Below are 21,712 nucleotides of genomic sequence, written 5' to 3' on the forward strand. Positions count from 1 at the left end.
CAAGTGATGTACGACATGGTTTGCTCATGGTGCATTCGCAGCCGTATCGCTAGCTTGATATCCACCAAAATTGGTGTTGCGCGACGCGACTGTATGACGAACGCAAATGAGAGGTGGGAACTTGAAAATCATGACATGCAAGTAATGTACGACATGAACTGCTCATGGTGCGTTCGCGCCCGTTTCGCTAGATTGATATGCACCAAAATTGGTATTGCGCGATGTTACTGTATGAAGAACATGAATAACAGTTGGTAACATGAAAACCATGACATGCATGTAGTGTATGTCATGATTTACATGCCACGCTCACGGTGCATTCGTGGCCGTCTCGCTAGCTTGATATCCACCAAAATTGGTGTTGCGCGACGCGACTGTATGACGAACGCAAATGAGAGGTGGTAACTTGAAAATCATGACATGCAAGTAATGTACGACATGAACTGCTCATGGTGCGTTCGCGCCCGTTTCGCTAGATTGATATGCACCAAAATTGGTATTGTGCGATGTTACTCTATGAAGAACATGAATAACAGTTGGTAACACGAAAACCATGACATGCATGTCGTGTATGTCATGATTTACATGCCACCCTCATGGTGCATTCGCGGCCGTTTCGCTAGCTTGATATGCACCAAAATTGGTATTGCATGACGAACCTAAACGAGAAGTGGTAACATGAAAATAATGACATGCAAGTCATATACGACATGATTTGCTCATGGTGCATTCGCGGCCGTTTCGCTAGCTTGATATACACCAAAATTGGTATTGCGCGATGCGGCTGTATGATAACCATAAATGCCAGGTGAGATCTTTAAAATTATGATATGCATATCATTTACGGCATGATTTACATGTCACACTCATTGTCCGATCGCGGTCGCTTCGCTAGATTGATATACACCAAAATTTGTATTGCGTGATACGACTGTATGACGAATATAAGTGACAGGTGGTAATATGAAAACCATGATATGCATGTCATGTATGGCATGATTTACATGCCATACTCATGGTGCACTCGCAGCCATTTCGCTCGTTTGATATACACCAAAATTGGTATTGCGCGATATGACTGTATGACGAACATAAATGACAGGTCCTAACATGCGAATCATGTCCCAATGGTACAAAAGTGCTCGGCACGACGCTGGCTCAAGGTCATTGGCCAACCTCGGCCATAGGTCAGCTGCCGACATCGGCCCACATTTGGGGATTGACTCTGTCCTCAGGTTGGCAGATGTTATGGCCACCGACATTGGGCCGACCTAAATGGCCAACCTGGCCGATTGCCAGCCACTCTAGGGCCACGTTTGGCCCTGTGAAAATTAGCTCTTGGCCAGGCGCCAGCCACCCTAGTACCAAGCTTGGGCCGGTGAAATGGCCAGTTGCCAGCCACTGCGGGACCACGCCTGGCCCGGTGCTTATTCGCGCATACGGCCAGCTGTAGGCCACGTAAGACCCAGTTTGGCCGCGGAATAATTAGCCTTGATTTTTGCGATGCCACATTTTCGTACATGCAACAGGAGGGAACCCCCGTCTTGCGCATCAATGTTAAGTTGCCAGACACAAGTACAAAATGCAGGAAATTCTTTTGACCATTTATTGAAAAATTTTACACATCAAAACAGTGCAGAAACACACAGTGAACTAAGATTGTCTGTATAGGAACACAAATGGAGTTCACCACATCACCTGTACATGGACGTAAAATGGCACAAGAAAGTTTGCACAAGTCTATTGCACAAGAAGATTTACGGCGCGAAAACTTTCACGTTGATACATGTGAGCTCGCTGCTTAGCTGCCGCCTCTGCGTTCTTCCATCTTCTCTGTTATGCAGTGTCAGGCAAGCAGATAAGCCCACCTCTTCTACAGCTCTCACACCTTCGGTCGGGACTCTCATGCTTTATTCATGTCCCATATTTTCTTCACTGAGTGTAGTGTTCCAGCGTGTACTGCCGCGATGATTTCTCGTGTGTGTCACATAATTGTTATTTGAGAGTGGATTCCGACGCTGTGTTCTTTTCTTGCGTCGCAGCAGAGTGTGATTTGCTTGTGTTTAGTTCGAGTATTCGTTTGTTTGTGATCACTGATTTCGGGGCGTGTTATTTTATTTTGTTAAAGCGAGTGTATGTTTTTACGTCGTCTTCCGTCCGATGGCCCTGGCCAGCAGTCGATCAGGCGTGGAGCTTTTCGCCGGTCAGCCTGTCGAACAGCCCGCAAACACGCATGGGTGGAATTGTCGCCGCATCCCTTCCAGAACGAATAGTGCAGATAATTCAATTAACATATAAAATCGAAATTACACATAAAAGCTGATCTTTTGCACTATTCGTTCCACAAGGGATTGGCGACAACAATTCCACCCACTGGCGTTTGTGGGTTGTTCAACAGGGTGACTGGCGATGAGGTCCACGCCTGATTGACTGCTGGCCAGGGGCATCGCAGACGAAAGACGACGTAAAAACATATACTCGCTCTAACAAAATAAAATCACGCGCCCCAAAATCAGTGATCACAAACAAACCAATACTCAAACTAAACACAAGCAAATCACACTCTGCCGCGACTCAAGAAAAGAACACGTCGCAATCCACTCTCAAGAGAAATAACAATTACACGACACACACTCGAAATCATCGCCGCAATACAATAGGCGACCCTACACAGACAGAATATTCGAAAAAGAAACACGGGATGGTTAACCAAAGCAAAGACTGAACGCGATTTAAGCAAGATGGTCCTGACGGAAGGTGTGAGAGCTGTTCAACAAGTAGGCTTATCTGCAGTTGAACGTCCGTATGCTGGTGGTTTGCCGCCGTATACCGCTGCCGACGATTAGCAGGGACTCGAGACACACGCCACTGCCGAAGGTGGAGATTTGATTCGAGCCGTGGGTCCTGCTACGGGACCATGCTTCAGCTGCCAGCTACCAGTTCGAGTCTTCGCCTTGCGTGCCGCTCGGCTCGACGGTTCAACATAGTGTTCATTCGTTCACTCTCCTTTGGAGTCCCTAGTCCCTCGATCCCATGCTCATCCCCACTCACCAACCACTCTATGTCCATCTCCCCACGCTGCCGCGAGCGAGAGCCCCCGCAAGGGCGTCAGCGCAAGTAGGCATTTGGTGTGTAGCGACACCACGGACCCGAGCTAACGGGGGGTTTCGACCCCTCCCACGCCTAGCCGTGCGTGGCTTTGCCGTGTCCGGGGAAAAGGGGATCCTGGGGGTTGAGCCGACGCCGGGTGATTGGACCTTTAAGGCCCCCCGGCAGAGGCAACACACCCCTTTGGCCCCGGCTTCACGTAGACTGCACCCCTGGGCTGACCCACCCAGGGGAAATCGGCAGTCGCCTTTTCCTGTCTCTCTCGACCCACAACTTCGTCTTTCCCTCTCACTTTACATCTTTCCTGTCTACTCTTCTCTTCTATTTACTTCCAGTCTTCCTGGCGGCAAGGGTTAACCTTGTGTAGTTACTCAATCTTGGGTAGTTATATTTGGTTATAGCGGCGATGTATGGCTGGCGTCTTCAAGTGTTCTACCTTGAAGCGTCCCCTCGTTGGGCTCGGTGGTGGGTGGTCACCATCGCCGCCGAACTTCAAATTTCTCATATGGATAACCCTTTTCCCGCACTCCCTGATCGCTGCCTGAAAAGGTGGCGCACCGATGAGAACTTTTCTTTACAACAACCTAAACAGATCTTTCCGAAGTACCATGTAGTCCACAGTCAGAATGAAAACAAGGCAGTCCGAGCAATTTAACCTTTTCTTGTGTCCAAAACTCTCACGGAAGCAATCGGCCCAGGTTACAAGGTAACAAAAATGGGAAGCGGCGATCTCTTCCTCGAACTTCGCGACAAGACACAGTATGACAATCTATCCAAACTCACAGCATTTGGGGACATACCAGTGTCAGTGGGCCCGCACAGGTCGATGAATACGGTGCGCGGTGTGATCTCTGATGATGACCTCCTCAAACTATCCGAAAGTGAACTACTGGAAGGTTGGCAGGACCAAAACGTAGTCAAAGTCCAAAGAATAACAATAAGGCAAGATGATAAACAGATCCCAACAAAGCACGTTATTATTACATTTGGAAATAGCAACCTGCCAGACTCCATTGAAACCGGCTATTGTAAGCTTCGTGTCCGACCATATATTCTGAATCCCCGTCGTCGTTTCAAGTGTCAGCGCTTTGGACATGGGTCGCAAAGCTGCAGAGGGCGCGCCACATGTGCAAAATGTGCATCCAAGGAGCACTTGTCTGAGAGCTGCACCTCTGCAGCTCGTTGTGCGAACTGTGAAGGGGATCACCCAGCCTACTCACGATCATGCCCCTCGTGGAAGAAAGCGAAAGAAATAATAGAACTGAAGGTCAAAGGCCGATGTGTCGCGCCAGGGCGCCGCGCCACATCTTCCAGCGCCCGCAAGAGTCACACGGAGTGTGACTGCGGTCGCGCCATCAGCGCCCCCGGCTGGAGTAGCCTGTGCTGCTCCGCCACCTCCCAAAGAGGGCCAGCAGACTCCCGAGCCTGCCGGACCCAAAGCCGCTGCAAGCGCAGTCAGGCCCGAAGCCGCCGCGAACGTGCCTGCTGAGCAGGGACCATCCACCACCTCCGAAGAGGTGATGGACACAAACAGCACGACTCCGGTGTCTCGGACGCCGAAGGAACGGCGCAACTCCTTGGAGCGCGCCAAAAAAGAAAAAGCACGCATTACAGGGCCTAGAAAGGGCCCTGTAACTTGAGGAAACACTTTTTGTACACACAGCACCATACTACATACATTAAAATGGACATACAAATTCTACAGTGGAACGTCAGAGGACTGCTAAGAAACCTCGACGATATCCAAGAACTCTTACACGAACACTCACCAAAAGTGCTGTGTGTACAAGAAACACACTTAAAATCAAAACACCAACTTTCTACGCAGTCACATTATTTTCCGAAAGGACCGGGATGACGCCGTGGCGTCATCCGGTGGTGTAGCTGTTATAGTTAATCAAGGAGTAGCGTGCACACATTTACCACTCCAATCGTCCCTGGAGGCAGTGGCTGTTCGAGCGGTTCTTTTGAACAAACTCGTCACCATCTGCTCTCTCTACGTACCTCCACACTACAACCTTCAAAAACAGGAATTCCAGTCCTTAATAGATGAACTTCCAGAGCCTTATCTCATTCTTGGAGACTTCAACGCACATAGCAGCCTACGGGGTGACTCTCGATGCGATGCGCGAGGTCGTCTAATTGAACAATTCCTTTTTTCTTCGGGCGCTTGTCTGTTGAATCAGAAAGATCCAACATATTATAGCCTCGCTAACAATACATACTCGTCTATAGATCTCAGCATTACATCTCCATCGCTTCTACCCTTACTTAAATGGAAAGTCATTAATAACCCTTACGGAAGTGACCACTTTCCTATTGTTCTGAGCACACAAATAGTAAATGAATGTCCCCCACAGGTTCCCAAATGGCACATTGACAAAGCCGACTGGGAACAGTTTCGCAAGACTGATCTCTTAAGTTGGACGGACATGTGTGATTTAAGCATAGGTGCAGCTGTAGACTACTTCACAGCTTTTTTGATTAATGCTGCCACCAAATGTATCCCACAAACCAGTGGACTGTCTGGCAAATGACGGGTCCCATGGTGGAACAATGAATGCCGGAAGGCGCGCAAAAAACAAAACAAAGCATGGAGGTTGCTTCGGGACTCTCCGACAGCCGAGAACCTTGACAGTTTTAAAAACATAAAATCTCAAGGCAGGAGAACGCGCCGACAGGCAAGAAGAGAAAGTTGGGAGAAGTTTTTAACGGGGATCAATTCGTATACACAGGAGGCTAAAGTCTGGAACATGGTTAGTAGGGTAGCAGGGCGGGAAGCACATTCACTTCCTCTAGTAAACACACAAGGCGACACCTTGGAAGACCAGGCAAACTTCCTCGGCGCACACTTCGAACAGGTGTCCAGTTCCGCGCATTACTCTGAAGTCTTCCAACGGTACAAAACAAGAATAGAAAAACAAAAACTAGAGAGAAAATGTACAAAGCTATGGCTGCCCACTGCGCATAACAACCGACCGTGGACGACAATTCCAGAGCAACATATTCTCTGCGCTGGCAAGGCTTCTGGGAACACGGCTCCAGTTCACCACGGCTTACCACCCAGCGAGCAATGGAATGGTGGAGCGGCTACACCGTCAACTGAAGGCATCTCTAACGGCCAAATTGGATAGAGAGCACTGGGTGGAGAAGCTCCCTCTCGTTCTTCTGGGCCTGCGTACCGCGCTAAAAGAAGACCTCGGATTCAGTGCAGCAGAAATGCTGTACGGCTCTACAATCCGACTACCGGGAGAATTCTTTGGTGAGAAACCAAGCACTGCGCCGACACCTTCAGAACATATGAAAAGGCTACATTCCTGGTTGGAGCACCTGCGACCCAACGCGCCACGCGTCAGCCGCGAACAAAGAGTGTTTTCGTTCCCGGACATGAATGCGGCAACCCATGTGTTCGTGCGACGAGACACAGTAAAAGCGCCGTTGACTCCTGCGTACGACGGGCCCTTCCGTGTGCTGTCGCGGTCGAACAAAACTGTGACCATTCGTGTTCGCGACAGAGAGGACGTCGTTTCTCTCGACCGCGTGAAACCGGCTCACCTCATGGACTAACTTGTTTTTGCTAACATTTGCTCGTTTTTTTTTTCCATGGCTCCGCGGTCTAGGGGGGGGGCCTCTTGTAGCGGGCGTGCCGTTGACCGCGATAATTTTGTGTGCGCAGACCCATTCGTATGCAGCGGCGCACGGCGCATACGCGGCCAACATGCCTCACATTATCACCGGCATGCCGCGGGAGATAAGGAGCCACGCCCCCTTTGTGTTGGCGTTTTCGAAGCCTGTTTTTCGTGGAAAATAAAACTAGTTCTTGCCCAGACTTCAAGGAGTGTAGTACTTTGCTTTTCGCTCCTCCTTGGGGCGAGTACGCTACACCTTCGTAATTTTTAGTGGAACGGTGGCGAGTATAGTGGGATTTACCCAATTTCTGTGGCACATACTCTTTTATGATTTGTTGGGCTAGCTGTTGCCTTCGTAATTTTTAGTGGACCGGTGGCGAGTATAGTGGGATTTACCCAATTTCTGTGGCACATACTCTTTTATGATTTGTTGGGCTAGCTGTTGCCTTCGTAATTTTTAGTGGACCGGTGGCGAGTATAGTGGGATTTGCCCTATTTCCGTGGCACACACTCTTTTATGATTTGTTGGGCTAGCTGTTGCCTTTGTAATTTTTAGTGGACCGGTGGCGAGTTAAGTGGGATTTGCCCTATTTCTGTGGCACACACTCTTTTATGATTTGTTGGGCTAGCTGTTGCCTTTGTAATTTTTAGTGGACCGGTGGCGAGTATAGTGGGATTTACCCAATTTCTGTGGCACATACTCTTTTATGATTTGTTGGGCTAGCTGTTGCCTTCGTAATTTTTAGTGGACCGGTATATAGTGGGATTTACCCAATTTCTGTGGCACATACTCTTTTATGATTTGCTGGGCTAGCTGTTGCCTTCGTAATTTTGAGTGGACCGGTGGCGAGTATAGTGGGATTTACCCAATTTCTGTGGCACATACTCTTTTATGATTTGTTGGGCTAGCTGTTGCCTTCGTAATTTTTAGTGGACCAGTGGCGAGTATAGTGGGATTTACCCAATTTCTGTGGCACATACTCTTTTATGATTTGTTGGGCTAGCTGTTGCCTTCGTAATTTTTAGTGGACCGGTGGCGAGTATAGTGGGATTTACCCAATTTCTGTGGCACATACTCTTTTATGATTTGTTGGGCTAGCTGTTGCCTTCGTAATTTTTAGTGGACCGGTGGCGAGTATAGTGGGATTTACCCAATTTCTGTGGTACATACCTATTTTTGATTGATAGTTTTCTGGCAGGCCAGACACACAAATTAAGCTAGCTTAAGCAGCTTCGCTGTTAAAGAACTTTGACACTATCCTCACTGTGAAATGCACAGCCCACGATGTTGCAAGGAAGAAAGTTCTTGCTTACAAGGGCCACAACATCAGGTATGCTGTTTCTTTGAAACTTGTTGACGCTAAAATATTCTGTGGGTCCTCAACTGTAGAGATGGAAGTGTGAAGCTCCTTTGATGGATATAGAAGACTGTCCCAGTCACACTGCTCTGTGAGCCCTGACGCCAGGCGATTTTCTGCTGCCTCACTTGGAAGAAGGTCCCTGCATGATGAACAGACACACTTCAAAGCACATTTCCTGGCTACATAACCTGCCATGTAGTAGACCAGTCGTGAGTCACTCTTTTCCACAACTAAAGACAAGTCGTGACTGCAAGGAGCTGGGGTTAAAACCAAGCATTTCTGTGCTTCATCGAACTTGCCTTGTGCAAGCAGGTCATTGATTTTCTTAGGTGGGACGCCTGCGTTCGTCCTGTCAGGCACATTGAGCATTCACCTGGCGATGTCGGGAGTTGCATTGCCACCACCAAAACTTCTGGCAATATTGTAGAATGAAAGGCAACCTCGCAAGTGACTCATCTCATTGTAGGTGCTGCTGCTTCACGTTGTCATTGATGTCTTGAGGCGATGACCTTTTCCTCGCGTACAGGCTTTTTCGGGCGGTAAGCAGGAAGGTGTGTTAAAATTGTCGGCACCGCTTCTAGCGGTAACAACGGTTTCCCATGTGGCATGCGCACCTCTTTCCCGTCTATATACACTTTGCTTCAAAATGAAGTTCACAGACTGCATCAGTTGCTTTGGTCTTCACGGCGGAGATTCACACTCGGCGACGCTCGGTGTCTTCGAGCACACCAGTTTGGGGACATTTTTTACACCACTGTATCCTGTCTTGCAACCAGGTGCAAAACAGTAATATCTGCGACGTGGTTTGCTCATCTTGCGAGTCACGCGCTGGAAACGGCGCACAAGCGCGATAACACCAAAAAGTTCTGCAGAACATGTGGCACGCCAAACATTCCAACTGACCGCGCCCAGCATGCGCGCCGCCACTGCCAGGTGAAAGGCACAGCGACACCGCCACGCAGCAGGTAGAAATTTCAGTACTTTGAGGTTCACTGCGCGCCATTGCCGCCGGCTCTCCCTTGCCCCACTACCCCTATCTTGTACACTCTACTCTGGACTTAGCAATGGGCTACACTGATCTCGCCTGCAACATCGGCTAGTTTGACCATTAAAGGGACACTAAAGGCAAAGAACAATTTAGGTCAGAGTGAAAGCCCAATGGATGACAACTTCTAAAACGGCAATATTATCAACAGCAGTGCCCTACTTACCGAGGAATTAAGCTAAATGTATCACATGATGAGCGCCACGAGTGGGACATTTTCGAAGTGATCCCGATGACGTATGGAAGTCGGCCTACAATAAATCACTAGTAATCAAACTAGCAGCAGTAAACAAAGAACATTCCGAGCATCAAAAGACGTAATAAAATGCTGTTTGTTCGTTTCCGCTGGATTCATGGAAAACAAAACCTCCGTGGCGTTGCCATGGGGAACGGCGCGCGTGGTTCAAAGGTTCCGTTTTCGCCGAACTGCGCCTCGCCCGTCTCAGTGGTAGTTTCGGGATCGCATACCACAGTGCGTGTTTTGCGCGCTCGTGAAAGTCGCTCTGACAGAAAGTTCGACAAAATGCCGCATGCGTGTGATATTGCCGGATGCCCGAATGGTGCACAACGCCAGTGCTGCAGCAAGGAAACCGGTGTGTCTTTTCACTGGGTGCCGCAGAATAAACCCTTACGCTCGAAGTGGCTTAGTGTCATGCCATTGCGCCAGTGCAGTGATGCTACCGCTGCGCCAATTGCGCCAGACTGCGCCAAAGTGCCCTGGCTGCTACAACCTGCTACATTTCCTCAAAATTTGGCGATTCTGCGCCAAGCCTGCGCCAAAGGGGTGTACTCTGACTTTCAGAAATGAAACTACATGAGGTTCCCCCACTGAGAGTGACATCGCGCTGTACGCGGACGTTCTCCATGAGAGTGATGAAAATGGAGACAAAATACAGTATAACCTCATTACAACGGATCTGTTTACAACAGACATTCGGATATTACATACCAATTTGCGGCGTTATGCCGACCTTCGTATTAGTTCCATTGATCGAGCTTCGTTTACAACGGATTCTGGTACAACGGACATTCGGATATAATTGACTAAAATTTCAGGCCAGCAAGGTGGTCAGGACTCCTTTAAAGCGGACTTTTCTACCACGGTCATTAACTTCCGACTTCAAACATCGCTTATACTTTCGGGACGGGAGCAGCGCACCGCGGATATCGACGTACCGATTTAAGAACGAAGGCCGCCAATGTTATTGAAGGCCGCCGATCCCCGGTCTGTCAATGATCAGCTATGCCTAGCTGTAGCGACAAAAAAACGGCGCGCAGCGTGCTTGGTGTTGCGTTTGGGACGCTGACACGCGAAATTGCGAGCCGCTGCCACCGCTTCTCCGCGCGGTCGCTGCGCGGCGAGCTTGGCCGAGGGGTCCGCTGCCGATGCGCAAAATGCCCATCCGCGGTTCTGAGGAGCCAGTGGGCAATGCGATTCGTTGCTGGAGACGAAGGACATTACGGCTTTTTCGCTTTCGCATGTCCGCTAGTGCGATGTTCTTGCCCGCAAAGTTCGGATTTGGCTCGTACATCGGCACCGTGAGCGGAGTTAGGCCTAACCACGACATCTAGTAGAAAGCTCGGTTGCGACGTGCGTGGCCGCGGTGCCCGATGTTTCAAAGTACGTCATGCTCGATTGCGAGTACAAGGAGTTGTCCCGCGGTGGTCTTCGTCATAAGCTTCGAAGTGCTGATAAGAACTTCGAACAGCGGGTCCAACGAGTCAACGCTATTAGTCACACGTCTGCGATGTTCGCGACGAGTGCGGCGCGCTATCGTAATCTGATGATTGAGCTACCGCTTGCAGCTGCCCAACTAAAGCGTTCCAAATTATCGTCGACCTGTAAACACAGAACGAGTGCGGACGCATCACTAAGTAGCGCAATTTTCGACAGCCGCGACCTCGCGACGCACAAGCAGCAGACGACGATCCCGACGCGAGCATTAACACGTTTTGGCTGCTTCTGCGGTAATACCGCAGAAGCAGCCAAAACGTGTTTTTCGTACGCTTGTTACTGAATGGAGGAGCCAGCCGAAACGGAGAACTTGAAAGCGGAGAAATGCTCTTTACGACGAGCCCAAAATGGTGGCCCCCAGTTGCGCCGTTGCCGAGCTATAATTTTGAAAAACGCCTTTTTTTATATTTCCACAATTTTCGCCAAATCGGCAGACGCAAAACAAATTTTTTATAGCACTTCTACGTAGTTTTCATTGAAGATATTTTGGAATCGGGTAGAAATGGGCTACAGAAAGTGAAAATGTGATTTTCCAAAAATCGCATTTTTTTTTTTTTGGTGCCCCGTTAAAAATAAGACCATGTTTGTGACTCGTAATTCTCTCCGGTTATAACAGACCCATTCAGTATTTACATGAAAGTCTGTTGTAACAATTTTTGGATTTTACATACTCCCTTTACAACAGACCAAAATCCTCTTCACTATGAAGGTCTGTTGTAATGAGGTTATACTGTATCAATATGGTGTTGTCAAGCGGACGAAGGAACTGCGTTTTGTGTTTTTTTTGTAATCAAAGCATTAACTGTAGGCAACATGGCGTAGCAGCAGTCAAGCGACATGCAGCCATGAAACGGCACATTGATGCTACCAGTCGTCATTGAGACGCTTCAGGTGAGCTGCAGCGGCCGAAAACGATCCAGCCGACTTTGGAATTCGGCAGTCCATGGAACGTTTTGCAGTGTGACCGCGTGACAAACGCAGAAACTCTGTGCTTGGCATGACTCTCAAGGGCATCCCATACTCGTGGGCCGACACAGCAACTGCCTTGTTTCCCAAGTTATTTGGAGATTCCGAAACAGCGAAGCAGTTTAGTCGTAAGAAGTTCAACGCATCCTACATAGTTAGTGATGGCCTCGGGCCGTATTTCAAGAAACTTGTGCTTGACGAGCTGAACAAGCCGGATGTGGTTTTATCTGTTAGCATTGACGAGACCCCTCTTCCTGAACAGAGGTGCCAACAACTTTATGTTGTAGTTAGGCATTTCTCCAACAAAATGCAGCGAGTTGTGGAACACCTACAGTCTTTCCGGCTGGGCTCTGCGACTTCGGAAATTTTGGCTAGTGAAGTGCGGAGAGCAATGATGGACCTGCCGCAGAAAAATGTCATTCGCTTTTCTACGGATGGCACTAATCAATGAAAAGCTTCAGAAAAAAGATGCAGGAAGCATACCCTGTCATCATAGATGTAGGAGAGTGCTGCTTGCACAAAGTGCACAACTCATTTGCCCGCGGCTTGAGTGCTGTTGGCTCGGATGTCGACGCTGCTGTGGTCGATGTTTATTACTCTTTTAAGAATTCTTCGGCTCAGAATGAATTGTTGAAGGCAGAGCACCTGCTCCAAAAGCTAGTTTTGCTGCTCCAAAACGCAATTTTGCCTGCTCCAAAAGCTGCTCCAAAGTGGCCTAAGCCAGTAGCATCACTGCCAGTGTGCTAAACAGTCAAAACCTCTGCGTGTGTGCTCGCTGCACTTTCGTACTGAGGATTACGAGACCAACCGCAACTTGGTGAAGGCTTTGAATGTGCCCATCCGAGCAAGTCTTTGCCGTAGCGCCATTGTTGCTACTGTGGGTCCCGCTACTTCCGCTCGGCTGCTACTAGTGTCGGCAGCCGCGCAGTAAAAGTGGGCAACGTTGGGCACGGCAGCAGTGACGTATGAAAGTCGTATTTTCAGGCGGGAGATTTGAAGCACGTTAACGCGATGCGGACCACTAAAAACGTGATTTTATTTCAAAATAAGCACTTCGTTGGCACAAAAGCAGCACTACGAGGTTTCTGGACCGCTATTTCAACAATCAACGTCGACTTAATATTTGCCTTTAGTGTCCCTTTAAGCAAAACAACATGGCGTGACGCACGGGGATCACGGCAGTGTCAACACAGCTACCCAAGGGGTGACGACATCAGCCGAAACAAGAAACATGCTTCTCTTGATGCGAAATAAAGTTAAGTGCAGCGGTGCGGACGATCGCCACATGCGACGTGTTAGGCAACTCGAGAAAGCTTTGGTAGGTGCAAGTGTTACGAGAGGCAGACCAGCCTTAATCGGTCTTTCTGCACAAAATAAAAAGGCATTGCCGAAAAACACAGCTGGTATGGTGTGTGATTATTTTTCTTTAAAACCTTTACAAAGAGCCAGTTAGGCGCTCCTGTTAAGAAACTGGTCAGTAGTGATAACGTTGTTAGAAAGAACTGGACTTCGTAGAATTCGTGCAACTTGCTAATCTCTAAAATCTGCTTATCGAAATTTTTTCTGTTTTTTACTGCTTCGAGTTAACGAGGTGTTACTGTAGAAGGACATCCTGTGTGTTCCTTGGCTTGTGCTTCATCTCCTTTTGCGCTGTTTTTCCCATAGCAGTGCATACCCTGTAGCAGTAATCTAGTGGCCAAAGTTTTTCCCCCCGTGTACTTAGATTTAGGCACATGTTAAAAAAGCCCAGGTGGTCGAAATTTTCCGAGCCCTCCACTATGGCGTTCCTCATAATCATGTGATGGTTTTGGGATGTTAAACCCCAACAATTATTAATATTATTATTATTATTATTATTATTATTATTATTATTATTATTATTACTAAAGCTTTGCCCCATTTACAAATGCGTGACCAACTAGCCCAATGAACGACACGTATGTACTGCTGGTATTGTGCCCAAACAGGCAATTTGAGCTGTTTGGGGTTTGTGCATCTGGGCAGTATGAGTTTCAGAAATACATTGCCCTACTATAGATTCTGAGGAAACGGGAAGTCTGGATTAAAATGCTGGTTGGTTACTTTTACTTGGAAAGATGATGTGCACAAAAAGGGGCATGTGTTATGCATAAAATCATGCACAGACATTTATTCTGAGCAGATACAGGAAAACTGGCAGCATATTTGAAAAGAGTAGCATAGCATCTGTGAAAATCCTAGCTCAAGAATGGAATAAAAAGTTATCTTGTGTAAGACGTACTTTTGGGCTTGTCGGCCTAAACTTGTAGTAAAACAGCGCCAGCGAAAACAAGGTACCAGATGAGCAGGAACAACGTGTACACAGGGCACCCTGTGTACGTGTCATTCCTGTTCATCTGGTCCCTTGTTTTCACTGGCACAGCTTTACTGCAATTATCTTGAGTAGTGTCCCCCTAGAGGATCTTTAGAACAAATCAAGCAGTGCATTTTATTCCATTTGTAACTTGCAGTCCTGTAATGCCTTGGAAGATCACTGGGTTGCATCTGGTTCAGAACTTTATGCATGCACTCTTCTGTGTATTTGTACCACTGAGGTTTGCTAAGGCACGTTGCCGGGCTGGTTGGTTAGGATTCATAATTCGTACGACATAGCGCACCACGACAAGGACAGAGAAGAGGGACGCACAGACACAGCGCTAACTTGCAACTAATGGTTTTATTTGCGATCACACATGCCTTATATACAATAACAGTGAATCGATAAAACCGAGAGAAAAACATGTAAAGATACAGCACAAAGCCTGCACGTGTCACCACTAATCACAACAATCTACACCCGCCAACGTTCAAAGCGAAGATTGCAGATACATCTTTTCTTTAGCTGACAGAGCCAAAGAAGGCACACTCACACATTTTTCTTTATTTTTGTCGATTTCGTAGGCTTCAATTATTTCTCGCGTGGTTCTGCCGCGGGCCCTACCGAGAATACGGGTATTTGAAAACATTGGGGCGCAACCACACCTCTGACAATGAATTCCTAAATGACCAGATACAACTTTTTCTACATTGTACTGGTGCTCCCTAAGTCTTTGGTTCACACACCTTCCAGTCTGGCCTATGTATAAGCGTTCACATGTCAAAGGGATACAATACACAACTCCTCGACTGCAAATGACAAATTTTTCCCGGTGCTTGATCGCACAATCCCGCTTCCCGCTACTCTCAGCATTTCCCTACTTCCCGCTACTCTCAAACGATTACAAGGGATGTGCAGAAAGGTAAATGCTGAGAGTAGCGGGAAGCGGGATTGTGCAATCAAGCACCGGGAAAAATTTGTCATTTGCAGTCGAGGAGTTGTGTATTGTATCCCTTTGACATGTGAACGCGTATACATAGGCCAGACTGGAAGGTGTGTGAACCAAAGACTTAGGGAGCACCAGTACAATGTAGAAAAAGTTGTATCTGGTCATTTAGGAATTCATTGTCAGAGGTGTGGTTGCGCCCCAATGTTTTCAAATACCCGTATTCTCGGTAGGGCCCGCGGCAGAACCACGCGAGAAATAATTGAAGCCTACGAAATCGACAAAAATAAAGAAAAATGTGTGAGTGTGCCTTCTTTGGCTCTGTCAGCTAAAGAAAAGATGTATCTGGAATCTTCGCTTTGAACGTTGCCGGGTGCAGATTGTTGTGATTAGTGATGACACGTGCAGGCTTTGTGCTGTATTTTTACATGTTTTTCTCTCGGTTTTATCGATTCACTATTATTGTATATAAAGCATGTGTGATCGCAAATAAAACCATTAGTTGCAAGTTAGCGCTGTGTCTGTGCGTCCCTCTTCTCTGTCCTTGTCGTGGTGTGCTACGTCCTACGAATTATGTACCACTGAGCATCTACTGCAGATCAAGATGCATTACTGCTATCATTCACATATCTGCTAGGCTGCTTACTTTTGACTCTTTCTCCCCATTGCAGTCATGTGTTGTTGTGCTGCGAAACATGGTCGGTGTGGAAGACTTGGATGACGAGCTCGAGTCTGAAGTGACAGATGAGTGTGGTCGATTTGGCACAGTCAAAAGGGTCATTATCTATCAAGAACGGCAGTCTGAGGATGAGAATGCTGAAATCGTTGTCAAGATCTTCGTTGAATTCTCTCAAGCACAAGGTGAGTTTTTATGTAATGCCAGAGCCCTTCGATACTTTTACTTGTCATGAAGCTTCGCCGTAAATCTATGGGAGAGCTTTGTACGGTGCAAGTGGCGGCCGCGGGGCGGCGCAGCGTCCAGTCTGTTGGCATTTGGCCGCGAAGGCGGCTGCCAGTGTCAGTGCAATATATCGTGGTGAGTCAGCACAAAGTTTTGTCCTTATCTCCTGTATTGTGCCTAGTGTGTTGTGCCTGGAGGTCAGAAAGGATGCTGCGTACCTGCGTGTCGATTAGGATACAAGGGAAATGGCGAAAAAGTGTCGGATGTTTGGCTGCGTAGAGACAGCGAATGGCGGGAAAAGTGGAAGTGCGCCATACCACGACGAGAAACTGGTGGTTTCACATTTGACTCCTCGCATGTGCGTGTCTGCGAAAAGCACTTCGATGAGAGTGACAGTGTTCGCGTGGACCAGTTGCTAGTCGTAGGTGGTGGTGTGATGTCGCAGCGCGATGTTCCGAAACTTTTGCCGGACGCTGTGCAAAGGATTTCCGACGGCCTCCCGGTGTATCTGTCTAGTGCGAAAAAGTCCAGAGCTTGCCCACCTGCTCAACAAAAATGTAAAATATATACGCCAGGTATGTGCTGTGCATGTGTATTAGAGCAAACATCTGAACTAAAAAATACTTAATTGCGAGAGCTGGTCTCGTAGGGTTTGAATTTAGTGGAACAATAAATGATTCCTAACTGTTGTGCCAAACAAGCCTGGTTCTGACATGCTAACTGTAGATGTAATCAACACCTGATAAAGACCGCGACACGAATGCCAAAAACAATGGAAAATAATTTAGTGGAAGTCGCAATTAACTGAAGAGCGGAATATACTTACAGGGTCCCTTATGCATTCGCCTAAGACAGCTCGAAGGCGAAAGTCATCTTTTTTTTTCTATTTTTTTCTTCAGTCGATTTATTGATCCTCCCCCGCCCGCCTCCGAAAGCTACCTGCACCTAAGGTGGTTTTGCACTGCCTCCAGGATCGGAGGCATTGCATGCTTTCTGCACCTCGCCTGTTTTTGCACTGCCTTTGTGATCGGCCCAATGATCACGGAGGCAATGCAAAGCGACAGTGTCGTGTGATGACGTCTACGTGTGACGTCATCACATGTCATGATGACGTCACAAATTTTTTAAATCTGTGACATCATGATGACATATCTGAACTGTTTAGCGCAGAATTATGAAGACGGGACAAGAAGGGAGAGCACGTACACGTACGCATGCGTGATTTTTCTCAAGTGTATAAAGATGTGTGATCCGGATTCAAATAAATCATTTGTTGAAAGTTAGCGCCTGTGTATGTGTTCTCCCTTCTTGTCCAGTCTTCATAATTCTGCGCTAAACACTTCAGATATGTCGTACCAACAAGGCCAGAAGTCGGCCCTTGCTAAAATCATGATGACATCATGTGGTGATGTCATCACGTGATGATTGTCTTTTTTATTACTCGTGTTGACACCGCCGTCTTTCTGGATGCTCCAAGCCTGCTACAAAAGGCACTTTTGCCTGCTCCCAGGACTGCTCCCAAACCCATGTACTGTGTTCCACCAGTGTATTCGTCTTTCTACAAGAGCCTTCAGGAAAAGCCCGGAGGAAAGCCTTTACATTGAATCGAACGAGTAGTCACTTCATTTGCAAATTTTGGCATTGAAATTTGATCATGAATATCTCAAATTTTGTCTTTTTTCTATATTTTAAAAATAAGGAGCTGTGATAAAATAAAAAATAAGGAGTTGTGATGCCCTATAACTTTTCCACATAAGCAGCTGCTCTCATGTTGATATTCAAAATTTTAATTGACAGGATTTTGTTAATGTTTTCAAGCCAACTTTAGCAGCTGCAGAGTATTTGTCTTACCATAAAATTCATCTGCGAATACGACAGGCACTTCACGGTCACGGCCTTTCAAAAAACTCGCATGGCCCCTAAAGCATTCGCATAAGACAACTCGAAGATGAAACAATGCTCTTAGTTTTCTTCTCATTCAATCTGTTGATCCCCCCCCTCCCTAAAGCTTTTTGCAATGCCTCCGTTAGGGTGGCGAGAATGGGGACGTGTGAAAAGCGGCCGCCGAAACTGATCTCCAAGTTTCACTGATGCCTCAAGGGGCGCTGTACGCAGGGGCGCATGGTGTTGAGCAGACAACGTGCAGCGCACCTCTGCTTTTGTCCGACGAACATGGCTTGCACTATTTTAAATGCGAAGCATTTCTTAGCGAACCTCAGGCACTTTGGCCGTTTCTATCTATCTATCTATCTATCTATCTATCTATCTATCTATCTATCTATCTATCTATCTATCTATCTATCTATCTATCTATCTATCTACCTATCTATCTAGCCGCCTACGTCTGGGCGCTCTCCTGGTTGACTCCATAACTTGTAATACAGTAGAATCTCGTTATAACGAAGCGGGATATAACGAACTAATGGATATAACGAAGCAATCGTCATTCCCCTTGAAATTCCCATAGACGCCCATGTATTTAAAACCTCGTTTTAACGAAGCTAAAATTTCCTCGCAATGGATATAACGAACCTTTTTTTTCCGCCACCGAGCATTTACTGACCATTTTGGTAGCCGGCAAGTCGATGTCTTATAGCGCGCGACGGTTTACGTCCCATCACGGATGCGGTAATTCAAAACTCGCGCCTCGCGCTCCCGTGGAGCCGCCTGCCAACACGCGCGAGGGTGCGCGTCTGCCTGCCTCCCCCAGCAGCACCACAACGCTGGTTGAGACGACAGAGAGAGCTGACGCCAAGTGTAAGCAATCATGCAAAAAAAAAAAAAAAAAACCACTTATCTGACGCTGTCATTCCGGAGCCCACGAAAAACACGTCCGTCCTCTAGCAGCACCACAACGCTGGATGAGACGACAGAGAGAGCTGACGCCAAGTGTAAGCAATGCGAGTTAGAGGCGAAGATGGAAATAATGATGGCCGCCCAGAATGAGCTCAAGGCGAGAATCTCCGAGCTGGAGAAAGCGGTAGCGACAGAGCGGGAAAAAACGATGGCTATGGCGGAAAGGCTTAAGTCAGCCGAGGAGGGATTGGCAAAGGTAGCCATGCCAGCAAAGGTAGCCATGCCAGCAAATGTAGCCACGGGGAACAGGGAAGCAGGCGACAGCGGGAAAAATGGGGCATCGACCCCCACAGTGGTAGGCGCGAAGGGGGAAACAGGTTTGGAAAAGACAGGTGCAAGGGACACAGGACCCACCTTCCGCGAAGTAGTCTTGGGAACGGGAGGGGACAAAACAACAGCAGTAGCACGCGCTAGTAACAGGTGCAGTGGCCAGGTGCGGGAGAGTCCACCAGAAAAGTCGGATCACGTGATAATCGCCGGGACTCGAATTTAGCTACATGCGCAGAAGCAGTCAAGGAAAGGGTGAGAGGCGACAAACGAGTTTTAATAGGAAAGTTCCCGGGCCATAGGCTGGGATCAGTGATGAGACAAGCTAACGCAAAACTCGCAGCTAAGTCTAATGGACGTAACCTCGTGATAATCGCGGGGGGTCTAAACGACGTCTTGAGTAACGAATCAGCCGAACTAGGGACCACATTGGCGAAAGGGGTCGATGACATGCGCGCCATTTCCCCTCAGGTGCAGATAGTGGTATGTACAATACCGGAAGTACCGGTGCGTGACGGCAACCTGCAAAGAGCGGTTGTCGACGCAAACAGAGAGATATGGCAGATGAGTAGAGAGAAAGGCATTGAGGTAGTGGAAATAAACAGAGAGGTGCACAGGTGGGGTGGTTTTCGAAGAGACGGAATACACTTCGATAGGAGGCTTGGCCATGAGGTGGGTTGGCGTCTTGCAGGACGCGCAGTAGCTTTTTTGGGGGGCACGCGGGCCCTTCGGTGCCCATGGTAGCTTGTAATGAGGAAAACAACCAGGGGGACTCTTTGACAGGTAGTATAGCGAAAAAACAGAGAAAAGGTAAAAGAAGGGAGAAGGCGCGTGTTGCAATTAGTTACATTAACATGCAGGGTGGCAGAAAAAAGGCAAAATGGTTAGAGATTGAGGGACAGGTAAACAAGGAACAGATAGGTGTTTATGCGGTTACAGAAACACACCTTAGAGACTTGGAAGAGCCACCACATATTGAAAATTATGTTTGGGAAGGATGTAACAGGATCACATCAGAAAGGAGAGGTGGGGGGGTTGGAATGCTAATTCATAGCAGAACAAAATGGGAGAGAGTGAAACAAACGTGTTCAGAGCACATGTGGGTTTCGGGCACAGTAGGTGGAAAGAAAACGTGGCTAGGTGTAGCTTACTTGTGGACAGGCAATAACTGCAGAGAAAAGAATCTGGAGATAGTGAAATGCATAAGCACCGATATTAAAGAATTTGGTCATGATGCCGAGATAATCCTTCTAGGGGACATGAACGCTCACATTCATGACCTTGACGGATATTCAGACACCAATGGCAAGTTATTGCTAGATCTCTGCGAGCAACATAGTCTTGAGATAGTTAACGTGGGGCCTAAGTGTGAGGGGCAGATCACGTGGGAAGTCAGAAACAGGCAATCGAGCATTGATTACTGTCTCATGACAGAAGGAATATATGACAAACTTAGAGAGATGAGAATAGACGAAGAAGGCATTAACAGCTTGGGTAGTGATCATAAACGCATAATATTACAAATGGGATATAAAACTGAAAATAAGAACATAGAATCAAAGTTTGGCAGCTCGTATCTAAATGACAAACAAATAACAAATATAGCCGCAAGAGTCGAGGAAAAAGTAGACGAACTACCAGGCAAAGACTGGAAGTATAGTGAGCTGCTACATGTAATCACGAAAGAAATGGAAATAGAGAAGAAAACCATTTGTTGGAAAGGAAAGAAAAAGCCAAAAAGTTGGTGGAACAAAGAAATCCGGGAAGCGATCGAGATGCGACGTCAGGCATCACGGGAGCACAGACAGGCAAAAAAGGAGAAGCGGCCACAGGACGAAGTCAACCAAATATGGGAAATATATTTAGAGCAAAAATCCATTGTGCAGAAATTAGTCGAGGCAAAAATTAAAGGTGAAAGTGAACGCTGGATGACAGAGATTCGCGAAAAGAAGAAGGCCGCGCCTAGGATTTTTTGGAGCCACCTAAAAGCGCTGGGTAGGAAGTCTGTCACAATGCAACAACATATGGTAGATGAAGGAGGAAATAAATTGGAAGGATATGAAGCGCTAGGTTACATCCGAAAGATAACAGCCGATTCGTTTAAAAAGGTCCCCCAGGGGATTCCCCCGGTGAGTAAAAGTACGCAAAGGAGTGCAACCGAAGAAGATGTAGTACTAGAGAATTTCAATTGGAAGAAGGCCGAAGGAAAAATTCCTAAGCGCACTACTCCGGGCTTAGATGGGGTTCCCGTCAGCCTCATTAACGAACTCGGACATAACACTAAAGAAGCACTGCTGAAAGCCGTAGAAAAGTGCTTACAGGAGAGGGAAATACCAGACAGTTGGAGAAAAAGTAGAATGAACTTAATCTATAAAGGCAAGGGAGAAAAGGATAACATTCGCTCGTATAGACCGCTAACAATTACATCGGTGCTATACAGGTTGGCGATGCAGGCAGTTAAATTAAAAATAGAAGCGTGGGTAGAACAAAATGATATTTTGGGAGAACTTCAGAATGGATTTCGAATCGACAGGCGGTTAGACGATAATCTGTTTGTTCTTAC

General features: G+C 47.4%; 1 protein-coding gene across 1 annotated transcript in view; it reads left to right on the top strand.

The window, feature by feature from the left end:
* Positions 1–21,712, top strand: part of LOC119379462 (poly(U)-binding-splicing factor half pint) — a gene marked incomplete in the record, with an annotated part of 282,418 nt that overhangs the window by 246,326 nt on the left and 14,380 nt on the right. Inside the window, 1 exon segment of the mRNA XM_037648765.2 lies at positions 15,797–15,986. Coding sequence (XP_037504693.1) covers positions 15,797–15,986 — 190 coding nt within the window.

The sequence above is a fragment of the Rhipicephalus sanguineus genome, chromosome 1 (assembly GCF_013339695.2).
Source record: "Rhipicephalus sanguineus isolate Rsan-2018 chromosome 1, BIME_Rsan_1.4, whole genome shotgun sequence".
Taxonomy (NCBI): domain Eukaryota; kingdom Metazoa; phylum Arthropoda; class Arachnida; order Ixodida; family Ixodidae; genus Rhipicephalus; species Rhipicephalus sanguineus.